At 35.9% G+C, this 25,426-nt stretch overlaps 1 protein-coding gene across 3 annotated transcripts in view; it reads left to right on the top strand.

The window, feature by feature from the left end:
* The window catches only part of NCKAP1 (NCK associated protein 1), a 68,737-nt gene extending 45,294 nt beyond the window's left edge, over positions 1-23,443 (top strand). For all 3 annotated transcript variants that reach the window (XM_064515049.1, XM_064515048.1, XM_026110228.2), the window contains exons 20-31: positions 1,011-1,142; positions 3,121-3,339; positions 3,712-3,842; positions 4,228-4,325; positions 8,461-8,554; positions 9,373-9,455; positions 9,924-10,004; positions 13,456-13,549; positions 14,946-15,062; positions 18,605-18,714; positions 21,822-21,911; positions 22,498-23,443. In XM_064515049.1, the coding sequence (XP_064371119.1) occupies positions 1,011-1,142; positions 3,121-3,339; positions 3,712-3,842; positions 4,228-4,325; positions 8,461-8,554; positions 9,373-9,455; positions 9,924-10,004; positions 13,456-13,549; positions 14,946-15,062; positions 18,605-18,714; positions 21,822-21,911; positions 22,498-22,614 (1,366 nt within the window). In that variant the 3' untranslated portion in view covers positions 22,615-23,443. The remainder of the gene's footprint in view (positions 1-1,010; positions 1,143-3,120; positions 3,340-3,711; positions 3,843-4,227; positions 4,326-8,460; positions 8,555-9,372; positions 9,456-9,923; positions 10,005-13,455; positions 13,550-14,945; positions 15,063-18,604; positions 18,715-21,821; positions 21,912-22,497) is intronic.
* The last annotated feature ends 1,983 nt before the right edge of the window (positions 23,444-25,426 follow it).

Genomic DNA, 25,426 nt, shown 5'->3' with positions numbered 1-25,426 from the left:
AGAGCATTAGGGATATATATTTCGTTAAACTTATCCCTTCAGCTGCTTCCTTTCCTGAGCAGGAAGGATCCCCATGCTTTAGTTAGGTCTACTGAACAGTCACGTTTATTGTTGTGGGAGTCCAAGGAGCGCATGGCATTTTTGATTATGCCTTGCTTAACACTGTTAACTAGAAACAGTACAGGCTGCACTGGATGTTCTTGCCACTGAAAGGCTGTTTGTTGCCTCCATCTGCTGGGATGGAGTTGAAGCTCTGTTCCTCGTCCATCCTTTGGGAAGGTTTCCTTCTTAGTGGCTGTAGAGAAGTTGAAAACACCAGCAAACTAAACAAACACAAAACCCCACCTGAAAGAGATGAAGTTGAATAAATCCAGACTGAGGTGTAAGAGAAGAGGATAGAGGAGGAAAAACAGCAAGGTAGAAGATAATTGTTAGGAAAGATCATAAGGCAAGGTGATAAAGTGATAAAAATAAGAGGAGGAAGGAAGCTATGAAAAGAAAACCCTAAATGCTTGAAGTTGTTGCTGAGAGGGGTTAAGCCAGGCCTCTGAAAAGAAAGTCTTTTTGCTACAGTCACAAAAAACAAACATCAGAAAGCTGTAATGCTTAGAGAGGTTGAAGGAAAAAAAACGATTTGTAGTTTAAGACTTTTTTTTTTTTTTAATTTTCTTAAGGCTTTTAGTGCCAACTAGTAACACGCATCACTTGTATTGCCAGGTTGGGTTAAGAAACAAGCCCCTAAGCAGGCAGTTAGTTGAGAGGAATATAGGTATTACTGTGTATAATACAGATCAATATGCAGTTGTAGGCTTCTGTGTTCTTACTGAAATGCTGTTAAAAGCAATAAGCTAGAAAAAAAAATCTCCAAAAGCAAATAAAAATAATAAAGAGTTGCAGTTGTACCTGCTTTTAAGCTCCTTCCATCTCCTTCCAACATCTGCTTTCCAAAATAAAAATATTTATGGTTCTTTAAATATTTTTTTGTAATTTCTTGTTTACTGTTCTTAAAGCCTGGACAAACTGCACACTGCACTTTCTGAGCTCTGCTTCTCAATCAATTATGTACCAAACATGGTGGTTTGGGAACACACGTTTACCCCAAGAGAATATTTAACGTCTCACCTGGAAATCCGCTTTACCAAGTAAGATATATTGTAAAGACAGGTTTATTCATAAACAAGGTAAATCTCTCTTAGTTTGACATAAAGTATTGTGTACTTACTACGTAAAACTTCTTTTTAAAGGTGGATTGCAAAACCTTAAATCCAATTGTGACTGAAATTACGAATAAATTAGTTGTGCAGACATACACAGTAGGTAGTTCTTGCTTTAAAACAAAATGTTTCAAAATCAGTAGCACCTTCTTAACAGCCTGATCCTACGTTCCTAATCCTGTATGTTTTGCAGAAGTTGGTGATGCCTATTTTTAGGCTCTCTTAGGTTATAGGGACTTTCTTTGCGCAGTTGTATTACAGTGTTAGGCATTGTTTCAAGTGTTTGTGGCTTGCTGAAAGGGAAATCTGAAAATCAGAACTCAAGAGCTGGCAAAGCTAACTGAGAAGATTTTCTTTTATTAATTACCTTTCTTCTTAAAATAAGTAGTATTGTCACTTGATACTCATTTCTGTCCTTACCTTGGTCTTTCCATCATCGTTTGCAGAAATAGACAAAAGGCAATTCCTGGAGAGGTTTTCTTACTAAAACAGCCGTTTGTCCTGATTATATTTTATGCTGAGGATTTTAACTACATATTCCAAGCAAGCTGTAAATAGTTTATGAAATTTTTAATCATCAAGACATGATACTATGTCACTAAAGCACCCCACTGTTGAAGTAAGACAAGGTGGCATAATAGTAAATATAACTTCATGACTTTATAATATGTCAACTGTAATCTTCAGGATTATGAATCTGGAGTGCTGCAGGTGATTTTTGCTTGTCTGTTTTAGTTTGGGGGTTGTTTTGGGCTTGTGGATTGGTGCCGAAGTCGTAGGCAAGAAACAAATGGTTTCCGAAGACCGCTTTCCTTTTTCTTGCCTCAAGCAAGAAATGAGCCTTGTTAGCCAAGCTGGATAAATGTTCAGTCTGTAATTATTTTTCTGATATTTAAGTCGCGTTTCTTCTAGAGGCTTGCAATTTACCTTTAGTTGAAGGTGTTGATTTCTGTGTCTGGGGGAAGTATATTTTCAGCTACTCTGTTTTCATGGATGATTGGACTATAGCTTATTATTATGCCACCTTAATTTTGTAATGTGACCAGTTTTGAACTGGGTTTAAAAAGAAAAGAATGCATCAGAAATAAATTCGTGAAAATAGGCTTATTTACTTGTTTCCAAGAAACAACAAAAAAAATTCATTAAGCTTATGTTCTCCTCCAGAATAACTCAGCCTGTTCACCTCTGATGAAGACAGCAATCTACTGCTTGCTTTCTTTTTTGTTTTTGCTTCTGTTATCCTGCTGTTGAAAAGTACATACCAATTAAAGCTTAATTCTGAATGTTTGAGACTTAGGCTTAAAATGAATATTAGAACAAGTATTTACTAAGAAGAGTTTGTTTGCCTTAAGAACTCTCTGATTCAGGTTGTATGAACACCTGATTCTATGAGGTGCTGAGCAACTGCTTGCCCATTCATGTTAAAAGGAAATAGTCCTTTGTGCAGCTGATCTAGCTTGAAAGCTAGCATGATATATGTAACATCTGTTATTAGAAGCCTGATTTTATTTATAGTGAGAATTTGGACAAATGAAAGCATGTGCTACAATTTGTTTATTTGCCAAACTAGCTCTAAATGAAATATTCCACATCATGGATTAGTTTACATATGGGAAGAAAAGCCTTATGTTTATAATGCTCAGTGACCATTCTTACAGTCACATGAACTTCTTGCTGGAGACATTATTATGAATACAGTGGTCTTTGGTGTTTAGGACTATTCTTAAAATTGCTAGTATAGCATATTCATTGATACAAGATTTTCACACAAGAATTTCACACTTGCAGATTAACAAAGTATTCAGATAAAAGCTTTGAATATAAAATCATTCAATAGCTGCATATTTGTCTCTGTTTAATTTTACTAATAAATGCATGTAACTCCCAATTTTTTTTGTTTTAAAAGGTCAATTGTTGGAATGACTATGTATAATCAAGCAACACAAGAGATTGCAAAGCCTTCAGAGCTGTTAACCAGTGTGAGAGCCTATATGACAGTCCTCCAGTCAATAGAAAACTATGTACAGATCGACATTACGCGAGTATTTAACAATGTTCTTCTTCAGCAAACCCAGCATTTAGATAGTCATGGTGAACCAACCATTACCAGTCTATACACAAATTGGTAAGTAAATATGTGTATATGTTACAAGCTTTATTTATTTATTTATTTTAATTAAGCATCTGGAATTTGGGAAGTGGAATTACATGTGGTCTAAGTGCTTGAGACTTTCTTAAGTTTCAGACTGCACAGGCTTACTTCTCCCAATACCTTTAGAAACACTTTAAAGTTTGATTGTTGTGAATTTCATCTTTTTATAGGTGAAAGATGTAGAATAAGATGTAGTCATCAGCTGAACTGTGAAAGTGAGACTTTAGCCTGTAGAGAGTGCTGTTTCTTTATCACAAGAGAAGGTTTCATCTATATAGAGTACTTACACTTGGACATACTGAGGGATTGTCTTTTCACCTAAAGCTTTTTTCTCCTCTTGGTAAGGTATTTGGAAACTTTGCTAAGGCAAGTTAGCAATGGTCACATAGCGTATTTTCCAGCCATGAAGGCTTTTGTGAATTTGCCAACAGAAAATGAATTGACATTTAATGCTGAGGAATACTCTGACATATCAGGTAAACTTCGTATGATGCTTCTGCCAAATATATGTGAGGGATAGTTATCATATGCTTGAGTAATTGGAATAGCAGCAACTCTTAAAGTGTTTTATTAACCTTCAGTATTATTTTATATAATTTTCATTCTTGCTGCCTCTGTGTTTTGGCATATTTAACTTTTCCTATTCTTAGTAAAAGTATGGTTGCTGCATTTGAGATATAGAGTACAGTATATGATTCATTAGTGACTGTTACTTTAGTTCTATTATGATATAAATTTTTGTATCTAAAATTCAATTTTGAGGTAAATATTTTAGCAAATAAAATATTGCTAGCTACATGATGGGCATCAAATAACTGAAGAAGGAATGTTTGAAGTAGAACCACTTGTTTTATTTCTCAGAAATGAGAGCCCTCTCTGAGCTTCTGGGACCATATGGCATGAAATTCCTAAGTGAAAGTCTGATGTGGCACATTTCTTCTCAAGTTGCTGAGCTTAAGGTAACCTTGGATAGGGGTGGGGAAGGTCGTCCGTGCAGGCTTCCATTATGACATTGAATAGCTGTGCTTTTATGTGCCATCTTTATGAAATTACTTACCAAATGCAAACTGAATATGCTGTGAATTTTACTCTGATTCTATAGTAGTACATTTGAAAATATATTTATATCCCATTTTCTTAAATAGCTTAATGCACAGGACTTTATGCAAACTACAGTTGCTTGCAATGTTAGATACCGAAGTTAGAAGTCTTGTCCCCATTTCTCATCAGTCAGAAGAGGAATGCTTTTTAAGACCTATGGGGTGCTTGAGGAGAGCTTCCACATGTCCACTGACTCCCAAAACTTAGCATGAATAATCTAAAACATATCTTTATCTAAGTTCCAGACATTTACAGGGACTTACTTTTCTTTATCCCTGGATATTAGCTTATATTTTTCGTTTTGCATGGATGGCAGACTTAATTCAGTTGATTTTGTTTCCCTTGATAGTTTTATCCATTTTTAAACATATTTTTCACTCTGATTGAATACTATCCATTTATAATAGAAGTTCGTATTCTGGTAAATAAACCTGCTACCTACAGTAACACAAGCACTGTTCATGGACTGTGACACTTCGCATGCTTTGAGATTGTGATTCATCTTTGCTTAGAAAAGTTGCATTGTGGTAGGAGATACAGTCCTAATGATCCTGTATTAAAAAGTTCAGCCTTTTCTGCTGTTGCCATTTTACTGTATGAAGGCAAGAAATAAGGTTAGTGTCCTGTAAAACAGACCCCCTCCCTCCCAAAGTAATATGAGCATGTTAAGGAAGCTAGTTAAATGTATATTCAAAACAACAAGCAGCAATGATGGGGGAAGCACTTGATGCCTGTGTACTTAACTCTTTGTGGGAAGATGTTTTAATAAATTGAATAACATGTATTACTCTTCCACGATAGTCGTACGATAAAAATGCCACTAGTTGGCGTATGTCTGCTTTCCATATGACTTACTCTTTTAGTGTCATTTATAAGTTTAATTGCAAGTTATTATTACATCTCATCATCTTGAATTTATTTAATCTCTAATTACAATGTCTGTCTACTGCTTTTTTTTAAAAAATGCACATCAAAGACTTAAAAGAATGTAAAGAACTTTTTTTTTTCAACAATAATTTTTAAATTATTTTTAGAATTTCAGGCCTTTAAAAGCATTTTTTTAAATACATCCCCCCCGCCTCCCTTGCGTTTCCAAGGATCTTATTCTCTCAGTAAACTTTGTGAATTTCAGTGGTGTTGAGTGGCTGGGATGTAGCATGCCTTACAAAATTTGAAGCCTTTTATTCAACAGCGCAGCTTAAGGAGAGGGTTCTCATACTTTCCCAGCTCCCACAAGAGCATGCATCAGCCCTGACCTGAGTGAACAATGTTAAGGTAATTAGGGTAGGTTGTGTGGGTTTTTTTGTTTTGTTTTGTTTAATGCTTATTCAAATTCTTGAGCTTTAGGATGAGACTTTCCAAGTGAGAACAGTTTGAGTAGAAAGGCTTACTTATGTAACTCTTGGCTAGGTACAAAGTGCTGTCTGTCTCATTCCAGTACAACACAAAGTCACTAAATAGAAATTTTCTGGCTGCTGCCGCCTTTATCCAATTATTGTCAAGTTGTGTGTCATACTTCTTCAAAACCAGCATGATTGATCTTGTAGCTCTGTATATTTTTTTAAAGAAACTTTTAATTATCTCTGAAATCTGTTTTCTGATACTCCTAAGGATAAATCATCTTGTGATACATAATGTAGTTCCACATGAACATGGCCTCATATTTGGAGGAAAAGTAATAAAGTGTTCATCTCTCTGGCTTAGATGCAGTTGACTTAGCAGAGAGCACTGAGAAACATCTGTGTTTTTGGGAGAAGAAAGTAACAAGGGGATAGAATGGGGAATTTAGTAAGAGTAGGCTTCAACATGCTTGCTTTGCTTTCTCATCCCACAATGGGACCAGGTGCTGGTTTTATATCTGGAGGTTAAGACTGAGGGGAAAAACGTTTGCTTCATTTAAGTAACTATTTTGAATGGTATTCCAGCCTGTCCTTTTTAAAACTTAAACCAATATGCTGGTTATTTTTGTAAAGCTGAAAGCTTGACTCAGTAAAAACGCGTGGGCTATTGTTTTCAATCTTGTGTTCTGGAGAGCTTTGAGGGAATTTAATTAAATTGTCACACATCTGCCAAGTTCTGATGTATTGGTTGGTTTACAATTGCCTGTCTTGATTTCAAGTGCAAACCAGTGATCTATCTTGCTTTGGCTTTCACCTTGGAAATTTGTTTTAAGTGTGTGTCTGTCTACATGCATATACATATGCACATGTGTGGAGGTAGTGGGCTTGCGGTGTCTCCCATAGCTTATTTCTTTCCATTCTTTCCACTTTCATTTTTCTTATCTTCAGTGAGAAATAAGGATGGAGGTTATGGAAATAGCGCAGCAATGACACAATGCAGTTGAATGCTAGCTGAGATCTAAGCTGCTTTGCATAGGCTACTTAATTGTTGGCAGTAAACAGAGATCACAGTTTATTTCATAGTGGCATTATGGTTTAAGTCATCTTGGGTTTTTTGGGCTGGCTTTTTTTTTTTTCTCTCTCCCTCCTCCTGTGGTAACAGGAATGTTTACTCTGTAATTGAATTTCCCTGCTTGCCAATTGCTATGTTTTGCCCTGTTTTCAGCATGGGTTGAAGTAAAATAAAACTTGTGAAGCTGTTAGCAGAACTCTCTCTCTCTCTCTCATATGTCCTTGGATCCTTAGCAGTAGGATCCTGCTGATACTTCACTTCCTAGATTATATATAGTATCTTAAATTGAGTTCCATGCTTAGAGTAGTCTGCATGTTTGCTGGATAGTAGCTCTTCATTGCTCCTCCTCATTGCTCCTTTTGTTTGTGCTGTTTAGTAATTGTGCTGGATTGAAATGTGTCCACATGAAAAATAAAGCTGTTGATAATCACTTTAGGAGACTACACCCAATCCAGAATATCCTGTTTTCTTCTTCCATCCTTCAGTTCTTTCCTACCTTCATATTGTTTAGTATATAAAGCACTAAATTAACCCTTCTTTAAAAGATGATGCTTTAGGAAAAGCTGGCATTATCTTTCTTCATTTAGTGTTCAGAAGCGCACAACATGAGATCTCTAAACTTTCTTAGCCACTGGCTGCGCTCTGCCTGAAGAGAGGTTATCATTCATTCTGTTTGCAAAATAGAGTAGTTTGTAACCAAATTGAAAAATAATTTTTGTAAGAGCAACATAACTGTTTCTTGCTTGAAGGGGGTTTAAAATTACTGCTTGGCACAACATAAATTCCCCAGTTAGCAAGATAATCCTTTTTGGATCTGACACATTTTATAGATGTAGTTATGCAATTTCAGTAATTTAAATTTAAATCTAATATATACTTGGAGAGTAGTTACAGGAAAGTTATTATATTTACCCTAATGCTACAAGTGACGTATAGGAGAGCTATCATAAATTTGAAAAAATACTCATTTATCTTTTAATTTTTGTCAAGCTGTCATGGAAAATGTTGAACTTGGGAGTTTAATAACTGTTTTAGGCTAAGTTGTGTGGGTTTTTTTTTTTTTTTTTCTTTTTCCTTTATGCTGTAATAGAAGAAAATCCCAAGTAAACTGCGCAGGGGTTTAACAGTCTGGCTCTTAAACTCTTCATTCAACTTTTCAATGTTTCTAGTGAAACCTAAAGGATATCCCAAAGGATTTGATTACTTTTGGAAGCTAAATAATATAGATATATCTGTGCGTGCGTGTTTAATTTTCTTATAAAAGTATAAATAGCATGATAACCTATTGTCTGATTTTACTGAGTTTCATTCCCTCATTTTAAGAGGTTGTACATTTTTTTGAATGTAAAAATCATGTTCTTAGGCATATCTCATCCTCTGTTCTGTGATTAGAGCTTTTTCTTTTGTGTACAGTAGGACCTGACACCAATGTTGTAGTCCCATTAAGAATACAGTGAGAACGTCTCTCTTCCATGAGTTTAGTTTCCTCTCTGACAGACTAAAAAGTCCTAAGCCATGCCCTTAACCTTGCTGCTAATGAACTGAGATCTGTAGCTGACCTGAAGCCTTGCTTCTCTTTAGAAACTTGTGGTGGAGAATGTTGAAGTTCTAACACAAATGAGGACCAGCTTCGACAAGCCAGACCAGATGGCAGCGCTCTTTAAAAGATTATCATGTGGGTAACTAGAATGGTCCTATTAAAGGTGTAGAATTGTTTTCATCCTTGTCTTTGTAAAGAAAATGAGGAAAAATTAATGTCTGTGCATTAAGTAAACAGAAGCAGCACAATGTGTGCTACTTGCAGTGTAAGTGGGTTCGTATGAACTGATGTAACTCTTCAAAATTTGTCATGTGTGGACAAAATGAGATATCAGTACACAGGCACTATAGCAGTGATCTTTAAGCATCTTTTTTTTTCTTCAAGAATGATAATGCTTAGAGGTAAAACAGACTTCTGTCTCTTGTGATGTCTATAATAACAATCTGCAAACTGGCTGAATACATGGCTGTAGAATAGAAGGCACAGAGCTTTGTTTCACATAAAGTATGTATTTCTCCTAAATCACATGTTCCTGATTTGATTTCATTGCAGGAAATCATTGCATTCTTTGGTGGGTATTTTTACAATGTAATTAAGAACACAATTTAATTATTTAAATTAATTGTTAAAATGAGACATTTGAAACTCAAGAAAAGACAGAACTAGGGTTAGCATGGTATATTGTTAAGTGTTTAAAACAAGGGTCACTTCCCTGTTTTACAGGATATAGGCCTTCTGAAAATTTCATCATCAGCTCACATATGAAAACCTGCTTTAGCACATGTTTATTTTCAGATAATTACTTTTTTCAAAGCAATGCCTTTGTTTCAGTACCACATGTTTTTCAGCATTTTGTTAAATGCTTTCATTCTCATTTTTTGAGGGCGGGGGGAATCGAACTTGTAAATGTCAACAAGTTCTTGTTCACTATTTTTCTTCTCATTTCTTTTCAGCTGTTGACAGTGTTTTGAAGAGAATGACGATTATTGGTGTGATCTTGTCCTTTCGGTCATTGGCACAGGAAGCACTTAGAGATGTAAGAAATGCATGAATAATTTAGAACATATTCAGTTATTTCCATTAGATTTAATGGAATACTAAGGTATTTGAACCTTCGCTATTCAGAAATGGTGCCTCTTAAAAGCTTGGCACATGAGTAAAACAGGAAGTCGGTCATAACTGAACCTTGAATTACAAGTTCTGGAAGAAGTTAGCACTTTTTGGGTACTGTTCAGGGCAATATTACATTAGAACCTATAGGTTTGCATTGGAGCATGCCTGTTAGTCTTTTCAGTGTTTAAAGCATTTTAAAAATTTTTGCTTTGTTCACCAACAGCTCAGTTTTGAGTTTATTAAGCTTTCAGATCTTAAATCAATAAACTAATCTATATGTGTAAAATAACTTATGGAAAAAAATAGAATAATTCAGTAAATTAACATTAGTATCTAAGAGATCATTAATATTGAAAATATTTTTTTCTAATTTCTTACTTGTCTCCCTTAGGTCTTATCCTATCACATTCCTTTCCTTGTAAGTTCAATTGAAGACTTTAAGGATCACATTCCAAGAGAGACTGACATGAAGGTAATGTTTGGTCCTAAGGGTAACAGAGTATGTGGGGTGTTGGGGTTTTTTTTTGTTTGTTTGTTTTTTGGTTTGATTTTTTTTGATCCTATAAAGATTTTTTTTTAAGGGGCATGACTGTCATGCTTAGTGTGAGAAGTCCTGAAACAAAGAATAACCTTTGTTCCAAGGAGCTAAGAAATTGTGCTTGTATGAGCCTACTAACATTCTGTAAAAAAAAAAAAAAAAAAAAAAAAAAAAAAAAAAAGTAGGATAAACACAAGTCTCTATCTGCCTTTGATCACATTTGAGAATTTTCATGAAAAGAATTAAGAACAAAATTTATCCAGTGTTAAAACATGGCTAAGCAATAAAGGGAGGAATACTGAGGTACTTCATAGTATGAGCTGGTAAAATAAAATGTTTCAAGGACTCTCTGTACATGGCTGGAGCTCTATGCATGTGATAGCTATGAGCCTGAGTTTGGCCTTGAATTGAAAATTCTTATGATCTTTCCTTCTGAAATGTTTGGGGGGAGGAAATAGCAGCATGAATATGGTGCCTTGCTTCTGAACAGTAGTATGTTTACATCCCCAAATCCCTTGTTAGTTTGTCATGTGGCTTCTGACCATGTGATGCTCAATAATTCCTGAACTTGAACCTCTTTGTAATTTCTGAACTTGAAGGCTATGTTTTGTCATGCATTTTTGATGCAAGAAACTTAAGTTCTGTTATGTATCAAGGTTTATTAAATTAAAAAAAAAACTTTATCCTTATTAAAAGCACATTACAAGAACTATTCAGAGCCCACTATGTGTGGGTCTCCTTATTTGAGAAGACAGTTCTGCAGCCTGTCTGAGAACAGCGTGTCAGAAGTTGCATGAAGAATATGATAAGCTACTGAAATTTCAGATGTACATTATTTTGCTCCAAAAGATAAAGAATTACGTGCTCTCTGAAACTTGCAAAGCTGATAGAGCAGCTGTAATGCTTGATGTCCCAGAAAACATTGCAACTCATGCCACAGTGGAAAAATAATATGGAAATGCTATGGAAAATGGACATAGAACTTCAGGGATATTGGCTCATGGTAACAGCTACATCAAAATAATGCAAGTTGACTTTGCACTTCTCAAGAAAAGCCTTCCTAGAGAAAAATTCTCACCTGTAGTTTGAAAGAAAAAAATCTTTGATTGCCAGTGCATCATGTTCCATTATTAAACTTGAGGAATGTGCATGCAGAAGAGAGGAGAATGAAGTTTCCACTGCTTACTGGTGCCTAATCTTTTCAGAAGACATCTTACAACCCCTGATGTGAAAGGGAATCAGAAAATAAGATAATTAAAAAAAAAAAAAAAAGCTGCAACTAAGTAGGTAACTGCTAAAACAGTAAATAAATCATTGAAGACAATATTTACCATTGGCATTCTTGAGTGGATAGTAACAGATCATCTTAAACATCTAAATGGATCTTTAAAGACATCATTGGACTCATTTATGTCAGCAGATATGCAGAAGCATAGTACTCTTTTCTTCTGTTCTTAAAGTCACTCGAGTAATTTACAGTCATCAATGGATGGCCATTTTGCCATACGCAAACGGCAAAAAAGCCATGTCTCTGCTGCTAAATAAAACCATGCCAACGACTGTTCTCTGCCACGTAAGCACCACCTAGTTGCCTCTGCCTACTTAATATTTGGGTGTAGGTCTTTTCTGAGCCCTGTGCAGTTCTCCTGTGATTCTTAGATATACCTATTATTTTGTGCATAGATATTCCAGTTGAAAGCATCTGAAATAATATGGGGGCTGTGGTACAGTCCACCACAGTGGTGTTTACGTGATACCAAGCTTAGATGTCACATGTCTTGCGGTGTGGCATAATGCCATGTAGAATTGCTTGAGAATGCAAACCTTGCTGGGACAGTGTTGGAGCACTGTATGTGGAGAAGGAACCAAACCTGTGTAGTCTTGTCTGTAGGGCCTACTGGGAACTGTTTCTGGCCCGTGCCAGAGCCCTATCTTGAAAACAGCTTGTTGGTACAGCCAGGGCTATGCTAAGAGTCTGCTAACAATTAAGCAGTGCGGACACTCAACAGTCTGCTGTTGGAGCTTTCTCTCTGGCCTTGCCATGTGTAGGGGTATGACTACAGGCAACAACGGCTTCTTTGGGGACAATGAGGGGTTTGGTTTTTTTCCTTAAATGAAGGCATGTCAACAGATCTTTGCAAGGTTTTATACAATGGATTAGGACATTCAGATATTTTAGGACATATTACCAGTAATTTCCTACGTAATGAATTTATCACAGCAAAGCAGAAATAGCTTTAAAGCTGTTCATGAGATAAATATTTGTTATGAAATGTTATTTTTATTTTAGTATGCCTGAAACTTTTGGGAGCCACTGGTAAAATGGAGAATTCTTTTTAGCTGGTTATATGTAGCATTAGGCTCTTGTACAGGCTTTCACAAGCAGGCTTGCGTTTGAGCCACTGTTGTTTGAAGCTGGTTTGTTGTGAACCAGGTCCCATTCAGAGGCTGTGTTGTTCTTCTAATGCAACACCGTACTCGAGCTAGTATGGTATGTCCTGCTGACCTCTTAGCACTGTGCTAACAAAGCAGTGTGCTTTTCATATCAAAACTGCTCGCAGCTAGCCAGGCTAGCTAAATACAGCAAACAAACTATATGGGATTGTTAATAGAAGTAACATGTATCAGCAGCATTTCTCATAGTCCTTTTTATTTGGTATGCCTTTGCTTTTGGAGGGTTACATCTGAATTACAGCTTCAGATACTTTGTTCAAAATGTAAATCAAGGAAGGAAATAAATACTATGTTGAAAGTTTGTTAATGGCAATAAAAGACACAGAAAGACTCAAGCAGATTGGAAAATGGAATAAATTTCAAAGTGTTCTCAGCTCTTCCAAATATTAGGCCCACTTACAGTCTAATTTTTGGCACTTGGAGTCTGTGTCCACTGTTAATCTGTATCAAATTTGAAGTTGCTGTGAGATTACATTTCTGTTTTACTGTAATATTTTATCAAATTGCAACTTTTGGCTTTTGCTTGTCTAAAATTGCTTTATTTGTAGATCTTAGCTGACACTTCAGATCTGACAGAGAAAATCTGTCAGTTGTTTTGAACAGAAACGATGTAGAAACAGAAGGCTAACCAGGAATTCAGGGTGTTTGCTCTGGAGGTAATTTAGAAAAGTATACAAGCTTTGTTTGAGCTGATAAAAAGAAATGATAGCCAGCTAGCACAAAAAGTACCGACCCAGCTGTTCAGTGTAGGTTAGAAACAAGGAAAATCTAAAGGCTCTTTATCTTTTTTTTTGCCAAGTCTCTGAAATTCCTATGTGCCTCAAACTCTAATACAAATGTTCAAAAATGTTAGCATATCTGTGCTTTGTAATGTTTACACAAAAGCATTCAGTGTTGTCTTCCTTGTAATTATCTTTCTTCTGGTCCTCAGGTGGCAATGAATGTATATGAATTGTCATCAGCTGCTGGATTGCCTTGTGAGATCGATCCTGCCTTGGTTGTAGCACTGTCTTCCCAAAAATCAGGTAAGAAGTTAAAACCTAAAAAAAAAAGTACCTTTTGCTCTCTCAAATTTTTAAAATGCCCCAAAGCATGAAAGTGTTCATAGTGATAGGGAGAGACTTGTGTAGCTTAGCTCCTTTGCGTTCCTTAGGTGAACTCCATAAATGGCCTAAGACCACGAATATTTTGCGTGTCTGCTGTCTAGATCGTGCTGATTTGTTAGCTCAGAATCTCTCGAATCACACATTAACTTGTTGACCTGGAAAAGGATAATGGGTAGGTGTTTAATGAGTTTAATGGCTTGTGGTGAAAACTGCAGTAATTTAAGGACAACGAAAGTGAGACTGTTGAGAACAACTACTGACATGATAAGTTCTCTTATACAGATCTGTAATAAATCTGTCATGCAATAGGCATTAGAAGCTGAAAATGCCAGCTAAATGTAGTACCTGCGTGTAGTTCAACGCTGTGGTAGCAGTGTGTTGTACAGGTGTTAACATGAAGCTTACAAGGGAAAACATGCTAAAATAAACATACTAATGTTCTGACAATTTTTCTAGTGCTTCCTCTTGTTGTTTGCTCTAGAGCACTGCTGTCTAAGCTTTCCAGCTTTGCTTACTCTGGCAATTTTGAAGGCGTGAATGGAGACACTGAAGTGCTTTTTGACTTTTTTTTTTTTTTTTTTAACTTTGTTCCCTATCTCCATTATTGAACGCTTTGTTGCTTGTTTTTCCTGTGTATATGGAATGTTTAATATTCTGATCAGTTCAAGAGTATTTTAAATGCTGCCTAGGTATTTTTTCCCCTCTAATAGTAGTTGTTTTGGAAAAGGAAAATACAGCTAATTCCAAAAGGCATTTTAATGTTAAAACATACAAGTATCAAGCTCAATTTATTTGAGTGGCATAAAAATAAAACATATATATGTTTATATATAGATGTTATATCTATAATATACTGTACATATATCTTCAGATAATACCTAGTATCTGAAATTGCATTTTAAATATAGTTTTGTTGTGCAGCTGTGTGAACAAGACAGGTTGGTTCTTTCCTTCTTTGCAGTTTGAAATATAGTGCTTTCAGGCAAGCTTTGCTCACCTGGGAATGGTGACTGGATTTACACCAGCATGAAAAAATACTTGGCTCAGCAAGCTAAAAGATTAATGACTTACATGGTTAAAAGTAATAGGATGGCAGCAACTTCATTCTACAGATAAGAAACTGGACATTTTGAAGGTTCACCTTATCCTGTCAATCTTATTATGGCAAGGCTGAGGTAATATTCCTCATTTCACAATGCAAACATTTCTTTTCTCCCTCAATTTGATCAGACAGTTTATACTCTAAGCTACTTGCAGTTGAAAGTAAACATTTTAAGATTATTTCTGAGTTAAAGAACTTTATTTTTATTTTCAGAAAACATTAGTCCAGAAGAAGAATACAAAATTGCTTGCCTTCTCATGGTCTTTGTAGCAGTCTCCTTGCCAACTTTGGCCAGTAATGTGATGTCTCAGTACAGCCCTGCCATTGAAGGTAATGTTAAGTGTTTGCCATGAATGTTTTCTTTGTAGTATTCCTGGTTATTTCTTGAATACTTTTGCTTTAAATATTTACTTACATTTTGTAGTGAACAAATTTAAAAATTGGCTAGCCTGAAGCTAGAGAAATTCTTCTGAAAGCTAGTTTGAAAAGCATTCACTTAAGTCCTGTTTTCAGATCGCTTTTTATCGAGTGGAGATTTTAAGAACAGAAGCAGTTCAAATACTGTAGGGGGCAATCTTGGACTAATGTGGAATAGGTAGAAAATACATTCTACATTAATTAATGCAAGATTTTTGTATAATTAGTATAGTTGTTTTAGTAATGGTTACATTTGTTTTGTGACACTCATAAAGTAAGTTTTCTATATGAATGTGCTGTTCATATTACTGAGAATAACATTTTGAGAACAGCATCTGGAAGGTATGAGCTGTTATATCCTAAGGAATGGTTCAACTTCCTTATATTAAAAAAGAAAAAATTAAATCTCTGCCTCAAGGAAATTCTTTTCATGTAATCCACAAAATACCGAGTTCTCTCTTTCAGACAAAATTAAGTTGAATAAGAATGACTGGCAAAACTGTTCCAACACATACAAAAGTTGCCTTTCAGCCATTCAGTCTATTTCCTTTGTGATGTGTACCATGGCTTAGATAAAAGAACATTTGTGTTCTGCATCCATTTACTTGATATAATGTATTTTTGTTTTTGAAGTTACATTATTTTTAATCGGGACAAAATGAAATTACATCGAATGTCTAAATTGACTTCTGAAAATTGGAAGTTTTGGGAAGAGACCAAAACACCCTTCAGTATCACTTAGTGCAGTATGCAAATCAGAACTTCTTGAGAAACCAAAGACTGTGGTTTTAAGTGGGGTATTTATTTTGTAATTATACATGCAAATCAGCTTTCTTGAAGGGGAAATGTTTTCTTCAGTTTTGAGAGATTAGAGATTTGTTAACTCTCAAGTTTAATTTCAAACAGTAAGCATAGCCTTTTCCCCTTTGCAGAGAAGTTGGATATCTCTCTTGAGTAATGAACAGAACTCGAACATTGATTTGAAAGTCTAAGGAAGTTAAAGTCAACATCATATTTTTGATGGATAGGGACAACAGCTTTTAACCCACAAAGTTGTTTCATGTTATTTGCAGTCTCATAGTATTTCTGTCAGTTTTTGCATGGTTTGTCAAAGTCCTGATGGCTGAATGAAACTCTTAATATAGGCAAGAGTAGGGAATAGCAAATGATTGATGAGCGAAAAGGAGGAGAATCTTGCTTGTTATGGGGCTAAGCAGGTTGGTTTTCTTAACTGGGTCCAAATGAACTTGCTCATTTATGCTTAAGACTACATCTGTTAAATATTGTTTACAGCATTATAAGTAATATAAGTAGTGTTGTAAGTATTACTTAGAGTTCTGTAAAAGAAACCCTCTAGAAATATTTTCTGTTATTGGTTTCTCCTTCAAGTCTTGGTGATACACACCCATCCCTGCGCAATTTTACTTCTAGGAACCTGAATTAGGCTAGCTAGACATTACCGCCCACATTCTCTTTCTCCAGTAGGTTAGAGCTTGTGCATGCTTGGTTTCCTCAAACTCCCCTCTCTTTTAAGGACCATCTTAGTATGCAGAATATGGAATGTGTTCACTCTATAAAAATAACTGAGCAAACAAAATAGACCTTGTCAGTCCTGCCTTCCTTCCATAATACTTTTTTTTTCCTGTTTTCTGCCCCTTATTGTAGAATATCTGGCTTTAAACACTAAATAGATACTATTTCCAGAATGAGAATGTAATATGTGCTGCTTTTTATGAAGTAAACTCCCTGGCCAAAGCCTGAATATAACCATCAACAAGTCACAGATTTAAAGAAGGTTCAGCTTTTCTAATCTGGCAAGATGTACTTCCCAAATACAGACAGCTCTTGGACAGCTTTAGCAGTGTCTACGTGCTTCTTCCACTAGCTCCAGATAAAGACTCAGGCTCTAACAGACATTTCTTTTTGTTCTAACTGAAAATGATTCAAATCTGAACTATTAGTCAAATACTAGACTAGAGTGCTAGTTTGTCATCTAGAGACTAGACTAGAATATTAGTCTACTAGAGGGATAGCCTTTCCTAAAATCTTGAAACCTGACACAGATTGGAAGACAGCAGTTTCTCAATTGAATTTCCTTTGCTGATGCTTTTTCCACAATCTCTTAGACCTAAAAATCAATTCTATTCAGTTCAAAAAAAATATAAATTTAAATCAGCAGAATTAAGCAGAGCAGATGTTCTTGACTGCATGTTCAAGGAAAGTGGCTATTCTATTTTGCATTAACATATTCATGGAGTAATATTTAATTAAAAAGTAAGGGACAGCAAGTAGGAGTATCAGCTCTTGCCCAGAGGGGAAAGGGAGTCCACTGGTGGGGGCCTGTAGGGTTCTTTGCTAGCACCCACTGTTCAGCATATTCCTAGACAACCTGGAAAAGGAGTGAAGAGAAAAAAACTTTCAGATCATATGAAATTATTGAAAGTACTGGAGAGAAGTAAAGAGCTGCAGAAAGAATATTATGACACTGAATAAATTGGGCAATAAAATGACAGATGAAATTCATTTTTAAATCAAGTGTCGCATATGGAGGGGATCTGATCATTTCTTGTATGAAATGATGGGGTCTCAGCTGACCTCGCTATTCAAGCGTGATTTTGGAGTTGCGATAAATGACTAAATCAGCAATGGTCAGCCCCTTCCACCCCCACCAAACTGCTTAGTAAGAGTAACATATCAGAAGTGTCTGTTATCTGCATGCGTGTTAATTCTTTCAAAGACCTCTTCCACTGAATATGTCGTCACATTCCCATAATGTCATATTTGTACAGATGTCTATCAGTTCTGTTTTAAAGCAGTAGACTCGCCTAATTCGCCTAGCAGCAATAGACTTGCCTAAAGCAGTAGACTTCACCTAGAAGAAATATCTGGCTTCCTGATGTGCAATTCTTTGTTTTCAACTATCACTCTCTTTGAAAACTGGTGTCATTTAATCACCTTACAGTTCTCTGGAGCTTAGGTGAATTTTAAGCAAGCTGTTCTGTACTACAATTAGCAATTCACCAGTTTTGTTTTCAAGTTCCTGTAGATCTCTTGGGTGAGTACCATCTGGTCCTGATGACTTGTTCATTTACAGAGAAGGGGAGAAAACCAGCTAATTAGCTTAAGAAGATCCTGTTTGCACATGTCCATTTAGCCTAGTCAAGCAGTAATACTCTCAAGCTCTGTAGAAATGAGATAAATTTACAGTATATGCTTTTCCTTATCTAAAAGCCACAAGGGTGTTCACTAGGCTATTATGACCTAGCTTTCCTCTGTACTTCTGATTACTTTCGTGATACCAAGTACAGTCTAAGTGTACTTTTCTGCTGTTGTGTAAAACATTAAATGTTGATCTTCCGTTGTGACAAATATGTTTGTTTTGTGGTAATATTTTTCAAAGAACACTTTCATTTTCAAATATGATGCTGAGGTAATTTTTGTATGTTTTTGTTTAGGTCATTGTAACAACATACATTGCTTGGCAAAAGCCATCAACCAGATTGCTGCAGCTTTATTTACCATCCACAAGGGAAGCATTGAAGACCGTCTTAAAGAATTTTTGGCTGTATGTATAATTTAATTTCTACAGCTAGCTTCTCTAAAAAGAGGGCAACTTGCATGTTCTAACGCCCCTTAATTTATCTGATGTGCAGTGCTAAGTTATACAGTGTGGTCATTAACATGTCAATGTTTTTCTGATTGCAAGTGTCATCTTTACTGCAGCAATCAGCCATGATAGTATGTTGCAAGGTCATACTGTAAAGATTTAGACTGGTATGGATGAATATTGATTAACATCAGTTTATTCCAATTGTAATATTGCTTCATAGTTTGATGCTACTTATTTTCCTGTAGTTACAGATTGCAGCCAAATTAAGATGATTATATAATACAGGATTGATTTTGATTAGGAGAAAATCAGATAGGGTTAAGTTACTTTTTGAAGGCTAGCAATAGATCAAAATTTGTATCTTAACAAGAAAAGTGTCTATTGACTTCAGGAAGTATGTTCAAGTTCTTTTTTTTTTTTTTTTTAATCTGGTTTTGGTGCAGAAGATACAAAAGCAAATTGTTAATACAAATATACATATAGATCTAGTAATGGTGCTTTAGCAGTAACCAGTTGTATGTGATGTTGGAAAGTAACAGTAGCAAACCAATTAATACTACTGTCATAAACTTTTTCAGTATAATACTTTGCGTATTAGTATTTTAGCATGTATCTCTTACATTGTGCTCTCCAATTTCTTTTTCTCTGGAAAAAGAAATGTGCAACGTGTATAAAGTCAAGATTCTATCTGGCAAACTTTTCCTGTGATATGTTGAACATTTTAGTTTATATCACTTTTTCATAGAGTGTAGCTTTAACTTTCACAGAAGGTAAGAATGACTTTTGCATTGTACCTTTTGACATGGATGCCCAACTTAAACAATAGCTGATTGCTGTATGCTCTGAGAATATTTGGGTAGAGGAATTTTTATGTTCTAGAGTAGGCTGAAAACTAGCTTCTGAAATCCTCAGTGATGCCTAGAAAAAAAGTCAAAAGCTCTTAGGTGGTGGTGATGAGTTTTAAATATATATTGTTGTGCTTCTTAAGCAGTAATTGAATTTTTAAAGTGGCTTCTAATACTTGAAGGGAAATGAAAAGCTAAAGTGTAAGCTTCACTTTAATTTTAAAAATGACTGTTTATTTTGAATGACTGTTTATTTTGAGTGATTCTTGAATTTTGATGTTTGTCCTATAAATGTGAACAAGACTCCCCCCTCCCCCCTCCCCTTTTCTAGGTGCTTTAAACAGTTATGGGGTAACTTTAACTTTCTGTAACTAGAAATTCACAGAAGCAACTTTCTTTTTTCTTAAAAGATCTTTCACCTCTGGAACTTCATTGCATTTTGTAAAAGAGAAAAAACCTTTAGCCGTTAACCTTGTCTAATGCAACTGCTGGCTATAAAGGATAAAAGAAAAATGGCTGTGTCAAGTTGCATACATTTGACAAGTGAAGGAAACCAGTATAGTTTTATGCAGTTTAGAATATTTTTGTTAGGAAGTTTGTATTTCTTCAGTACTGATGAACTAGTTTCCTACCATTGCTTTTACTGCACAGATTATGACTTGATGCTTCAGATATTTTGTTACTTATTTTTATGCTACTTTTTACATATCAATTATTTTTACTCTGAAAAGAACATTACTCTCAGGAAGATGATGTACCGCTTGGAGATGATGTACTTCCATGTCAGAAGTTAATTAAGTACAGGAAAATAATCTTAAATTATTTCATGCTGATGAGTATGTGCTAAGATTCTTTTGTAGTGTGCCTGTTCTCTTTAAAATGAGAAATTAATCCATGAAAGAATTTTTTTAAAGAGAAATATTGATGTAGAGCTAACATTTTAAGTTCAGCTCCATGCCTAATAAGCATATGTGGCTTAGGCACATTGCCACTGCTTGGTGTAAGCACATAACTAATGATTGTACATCTGAAAGTCAAAAGGAATTTTTTTTTCTTTCAAATATCTGTAAGTCATGAAAAAAAGGGGTTATTAGCTTATCTGCAAATCATTTTATCATCCTGATCTTGTAAGGAGCCAAGTACCTGGACAAGTTTCTAGACTATATAGTCTTTTAAAACTAGTAAATTTGGATTGCTCATGGTCTAGTATATCATTATTCATTGCCTATTAGAGTGACGTTTGCTCAAGTAAATATATAGTTCCAGAAGTAGAACTTAGCTGTTTACCTTCCATTGGAAAAATATGTATAACTTCAAGCAATAAAAACTTCAATCATTTTTTAATCTTACAAAAATGTAATACTCTTTTTCTGCATATTGGGAAAGGCAGAGAAAGTGAGGTCTTAATCCCGTGGGAGTTGTCATCAACTTCAGCAGTAGTTCTGCGAGATAAATGAATGGCTTTTGTAGTAAAATACAACACATTACTTATTGAACACTGCTTCAAATACACAGAAATTGCTTGCTGAGACTAAAACCCAATGATGGTTAGCGTGCTCAGGATTAATTACTTTTTGTTGTTATTGGTACAATGCAGTCTCTATTAGTTAGGCTATAGATGTCGTCTTCAGAAAAGTAGAATACATGCGTGTACACACCCCACACCCCCCCACACACACACACCCCCCACACACACACACACCCCCCACACACACACACCCCCCCCACACACACACACACACCCCCCACACACACACACACCCCCCCCCCACACACACACACCCCACACACACCACACACACACACACCACACACACACACACACACACACACACACACACACACCACACACACCACACACACCACACACACACACACACACCACACACACACACCACACACACACCACACACACACCAACCACACACCAACCACACACCAACCACACACACACCACACACACACACACCACACACACACACACCACACACACACACACCACACACACACACACACACCACACACACACACACACCACACACACACCACACACACACCACACACACACCACACACACACCACACACACACCACACACACACCACACACACACCACACACACACCACACACACACCACACACACACCACACACCACACTAGCAGAAGCTGATCAATGTATTGTTTTATTTACTGCTTTGAAATACTCATTTTATATAGCTTGCATCGTCTAGTCTGCTGAAGATTGGCCAGGAGACTGACAAAACTACTACAAGGAACAGAGAATCTGTTTACTTACTACTAGACATGGTAAGCTTTTGTCTGTTTTATTTGTATTAGTAGCTTTAGGGATAGGCTTCACATTACATCGTTCAACAGAGGTTTTTTTGGAGTCATCTGGTGTAATTCATCAACCAAGGGAAATTGTTCTTGATGTCATTCTTACTGACATTCAAATGTCAGGGATTACCTTTTGGCATCTCCGCCCTCTCCCAACACATGCACAAACACTCATTTTTACCGTTGTCCTTTGTTGCCTAGAACATGGTATGATAATGTTCAGACCACTTTCATTTCCAATTTAGTACATACATTATTAAAATTAAGATTTCACATTTAAAGAAGTGCTGTTCAGTGTGTGGGGGTGGGGGGAAGCTTTTTTGCTCAGAGTTTTTCCATTTAATTTTATGCATCTCTTGGAGATACATTGCTTCTCACGGATGGTCACATATTTATAGCAACATGTTTCTCCCCAACATTTAAACTTTGTATTATTCCTTTTTGCTATAAAGAACATCAGTGCTGTTGTGGTGGAGAACAGAAGTATCTACATGAAATAGATTATTAGTAGCAACTGAAAGGTGTTTTGCAAAACTTTGTTTCTTGTATTTTTCAGATTGTGCAGGAGTCTCCATTCCTGACAATGGATCTCTTGGAGTCTTGTTTCCCTTATGTCTTGCTGAGAAATGCATACCATGCTGTCTACAAACAAAGTGTCACATCCTCTGCCTAAGTATCTACTTATTGGAGATAAGACATAGCACGCGTCTATGTGGCCTCAGTTTTATCTGTAAACTGTGGAGCTATTTTACTTTATGGCCTGATGAACAGTTTTGTGGATTATAAACTTTTTCCATAAAGTTGTATTTCTGATCAGTGGTTTCTTAATATGGTTGTACTACAATATAAGCTTGGTTGATTCTTAGGTTGCACATTCATGAAGATTTTTTTCTTTTTTCCTTTTTTTTTATTTTTGGCATCAGTTATGTTTAAAAAAAATACTACTTCTGCTATATGTTTTTGATATTGATCATGCAAAACAATAATTGCTTGTTTATTTCTGAGAAGAAAAATGTATTTAGTGATTATTTTAGATAGTGTAGGTTTCATCTGTGTGTAAATTATTTCATATAGGGAGAGTTATAATCTTGTACCTATTGTTCTTATTGAAAACAAATATTGGATGTGCATTTCTGTGAAGTAATTACAGCATTTCTACTTTTATTTGAAATATTCACCAAACTATATACTATGACACTATCTAACATTAAAAATGTTATAGGACTGCTTATCCCTCAGACAGCAATCCTCTCCCAATGTTCTTAAACAACAGCAAGTGGTGTTGTTTGTATAAAGCATAGTGGAAATTTTTTTTAAACTAAATTCTGTGGTGCCCAGTTGGCATTAACACTACCATTGTACCCTGCTGTATAATAAACATTCTTACACATTTATCACATGTTGATAAAATGTTAGCCCTTAACCACTTTTTATATGTTTTAAATTTTTGAAATTCAAGTGTACCTTCCATAACATACAATAAACACTAGACTGTATTATCAGTTGGCGAATTATTTTTAATATAAATGTTATCCTGGTATTTTAAGCTTAAATTTTGCTCCTGTTCATTGATTTACATCTTACAGTTGATTAAATATTAATCCTTAGACCTTTTACATGAAGACTTTTTATAATCCTTCATCTACTGGCTTCTGTGATGGCGAATCTTGTAAAAACTGGAAGAAGGAATCAAAACCAGTGTAAAAAGTGTCAGTTTAATGCTATTATCCTTTAAATCTTAATTTTAAATAATAAAGCAAGAGAAGCATTATATAGCACATAGTGATGCCTATTGCACCCATTAAAATAAATGTATTGTTAAAGCATGAAACTTGAAATAATTATAAACCAAGAGAATGTTGCTAAAACCATAACATCAGACATTACTGAGACAGATATATAATAGGCCTTTTTTTTTTTAATCAACCATGCAAATTGGCATGCAGGATAGCATTGGCTCATTTAGTCTGAAAGCTGACCAGATGGTTGTGCTCTTTGATCCACAGCATATAAAGGCAATGCAGTTCTCAATGGCACAGATTCAGGACATTGTATAGAGCCCCTGTTCTTGATGCAACTTATGTGCATGCTAGTAACTTTTTCTATTATGAACGAGCTGTTGTGTGTTCAGCTTTCCACTGTCTGAGGCGTTAATGATCTAAGATAGTCTAGAAAATAGATACTGCACTCATCTGTCAGAAATTATCTGCAAGAAGCTACTTCTGACACAGTTTTGATTCAGTCATGAGCTTTTAGACTCAGTTTCTACAGGAGATACTATGTGACTGTGCTATACTGTGTGGTACACGGATGCCTGAGATTTCTTTTTAACTCTAACCTTCCTGCAAAAACTCAGAGCAAGTTCAGAACTGAACTGAAAAATGGGATAGTCTGGGAAGAATGATATGAATTAACCCATGTATTGGGTTTTTAGGGGAGGGGGGGACAATACTTACTAAGCAACAGTTATTTCTGGTTTCAGCTGAGCTACCACAAAGCTATTTATGGCTTCAGCCTGCTTGTTGAGGCCAGAGTACATCAGGTGCAGCCCTGGAGGCAACCCGTGTCCATACACTACACAAATTTTAATAAACTGACTGAACCTAGAATTTGGGGGAGAAAGGTATAAAAGGAATGCCTCCTCTGGAGCCTGAAATATGTCCACAACTTAGTAAGCTCAACTGTTGATGCTGTTTGTTGAGTCATCTCGGGTGCCTTCTTGGGTATTTCTGCAACTGCTTGTAATTTCTGGAACATAAAGTACAGACAGCTGAGCTGGTTCCATATGGAGCCAGTTTGAATCAAATGTCAAATTAGCGGGGGGGGGGGGGGGGCAGGAGGGGGTGTTCTGCCTCATGGAAAGAGCATATGAGAAGAATGTCCTGTTGCTGCCCAGAAAACTATTTTGCTTGCTTTAAAGAAAAAAAAGTGTTCATTAGGGCAAAAAGACTACTATCAAAAACAATGGACACCTTCACCAAGAAAGTGTAAGTGAAACATCTTTCCGTGAATGTGGTAGGGAAGACAATAAATGCAGAATAAGCATTGGTTGTTTCTGCAGTGATTGTTTCTGCACTACAGTACATTGTACTACAGTAGCCATGTATTAGTATAGTGAAAGAAGAAAACTATGCCTTCTGTTTGATAGCTTCAGGCTTGAAAGCAAAATGTTGCCTGAGAGGTTGTGGGCAAAATCCACTTGGCATGGGCATGGGCATGAGCATGGTTCACTGGGCAAAGCAAGGAATTTAAATGACAGCTACCCACATTTGATTCATTTTGTGGATAAGCACCATACTTCTCAGGGTTGTCAAATAACCAGCTTTCAAAAATACTCAGACTTATGCCTATCTTTTTAAACATAAACTTTGAAGCATTTTTTTACAATGAAGTCAAGTCTTCCCTTAAAGTGACAAATGTTTTTACTCTAAGATGAACACTCTATGTATGCTTTTGCTATTTGTCATATTAGTAAGGCTGTAAAT

Source organism: Dromaius novaehollandiae, chromosome 7 (genome assembly GCF_036370855.1).
Source record: "Dromaius novaehollandiae isolate bDroNov1 chromosome 7, bDroNov1.hap1, whole genome shotgun sequence".
In the NCBI taxonomy this organism is placed as follows: Eukaryota; Metazoa; Chordata; class Aves; order Casuariiformes; family Dromaiidae; genus Dromaius; species Dromaius novaehollandiae.
This window is presented reverse-complemented; position numbering and strand designations above follow the sequence as displayed.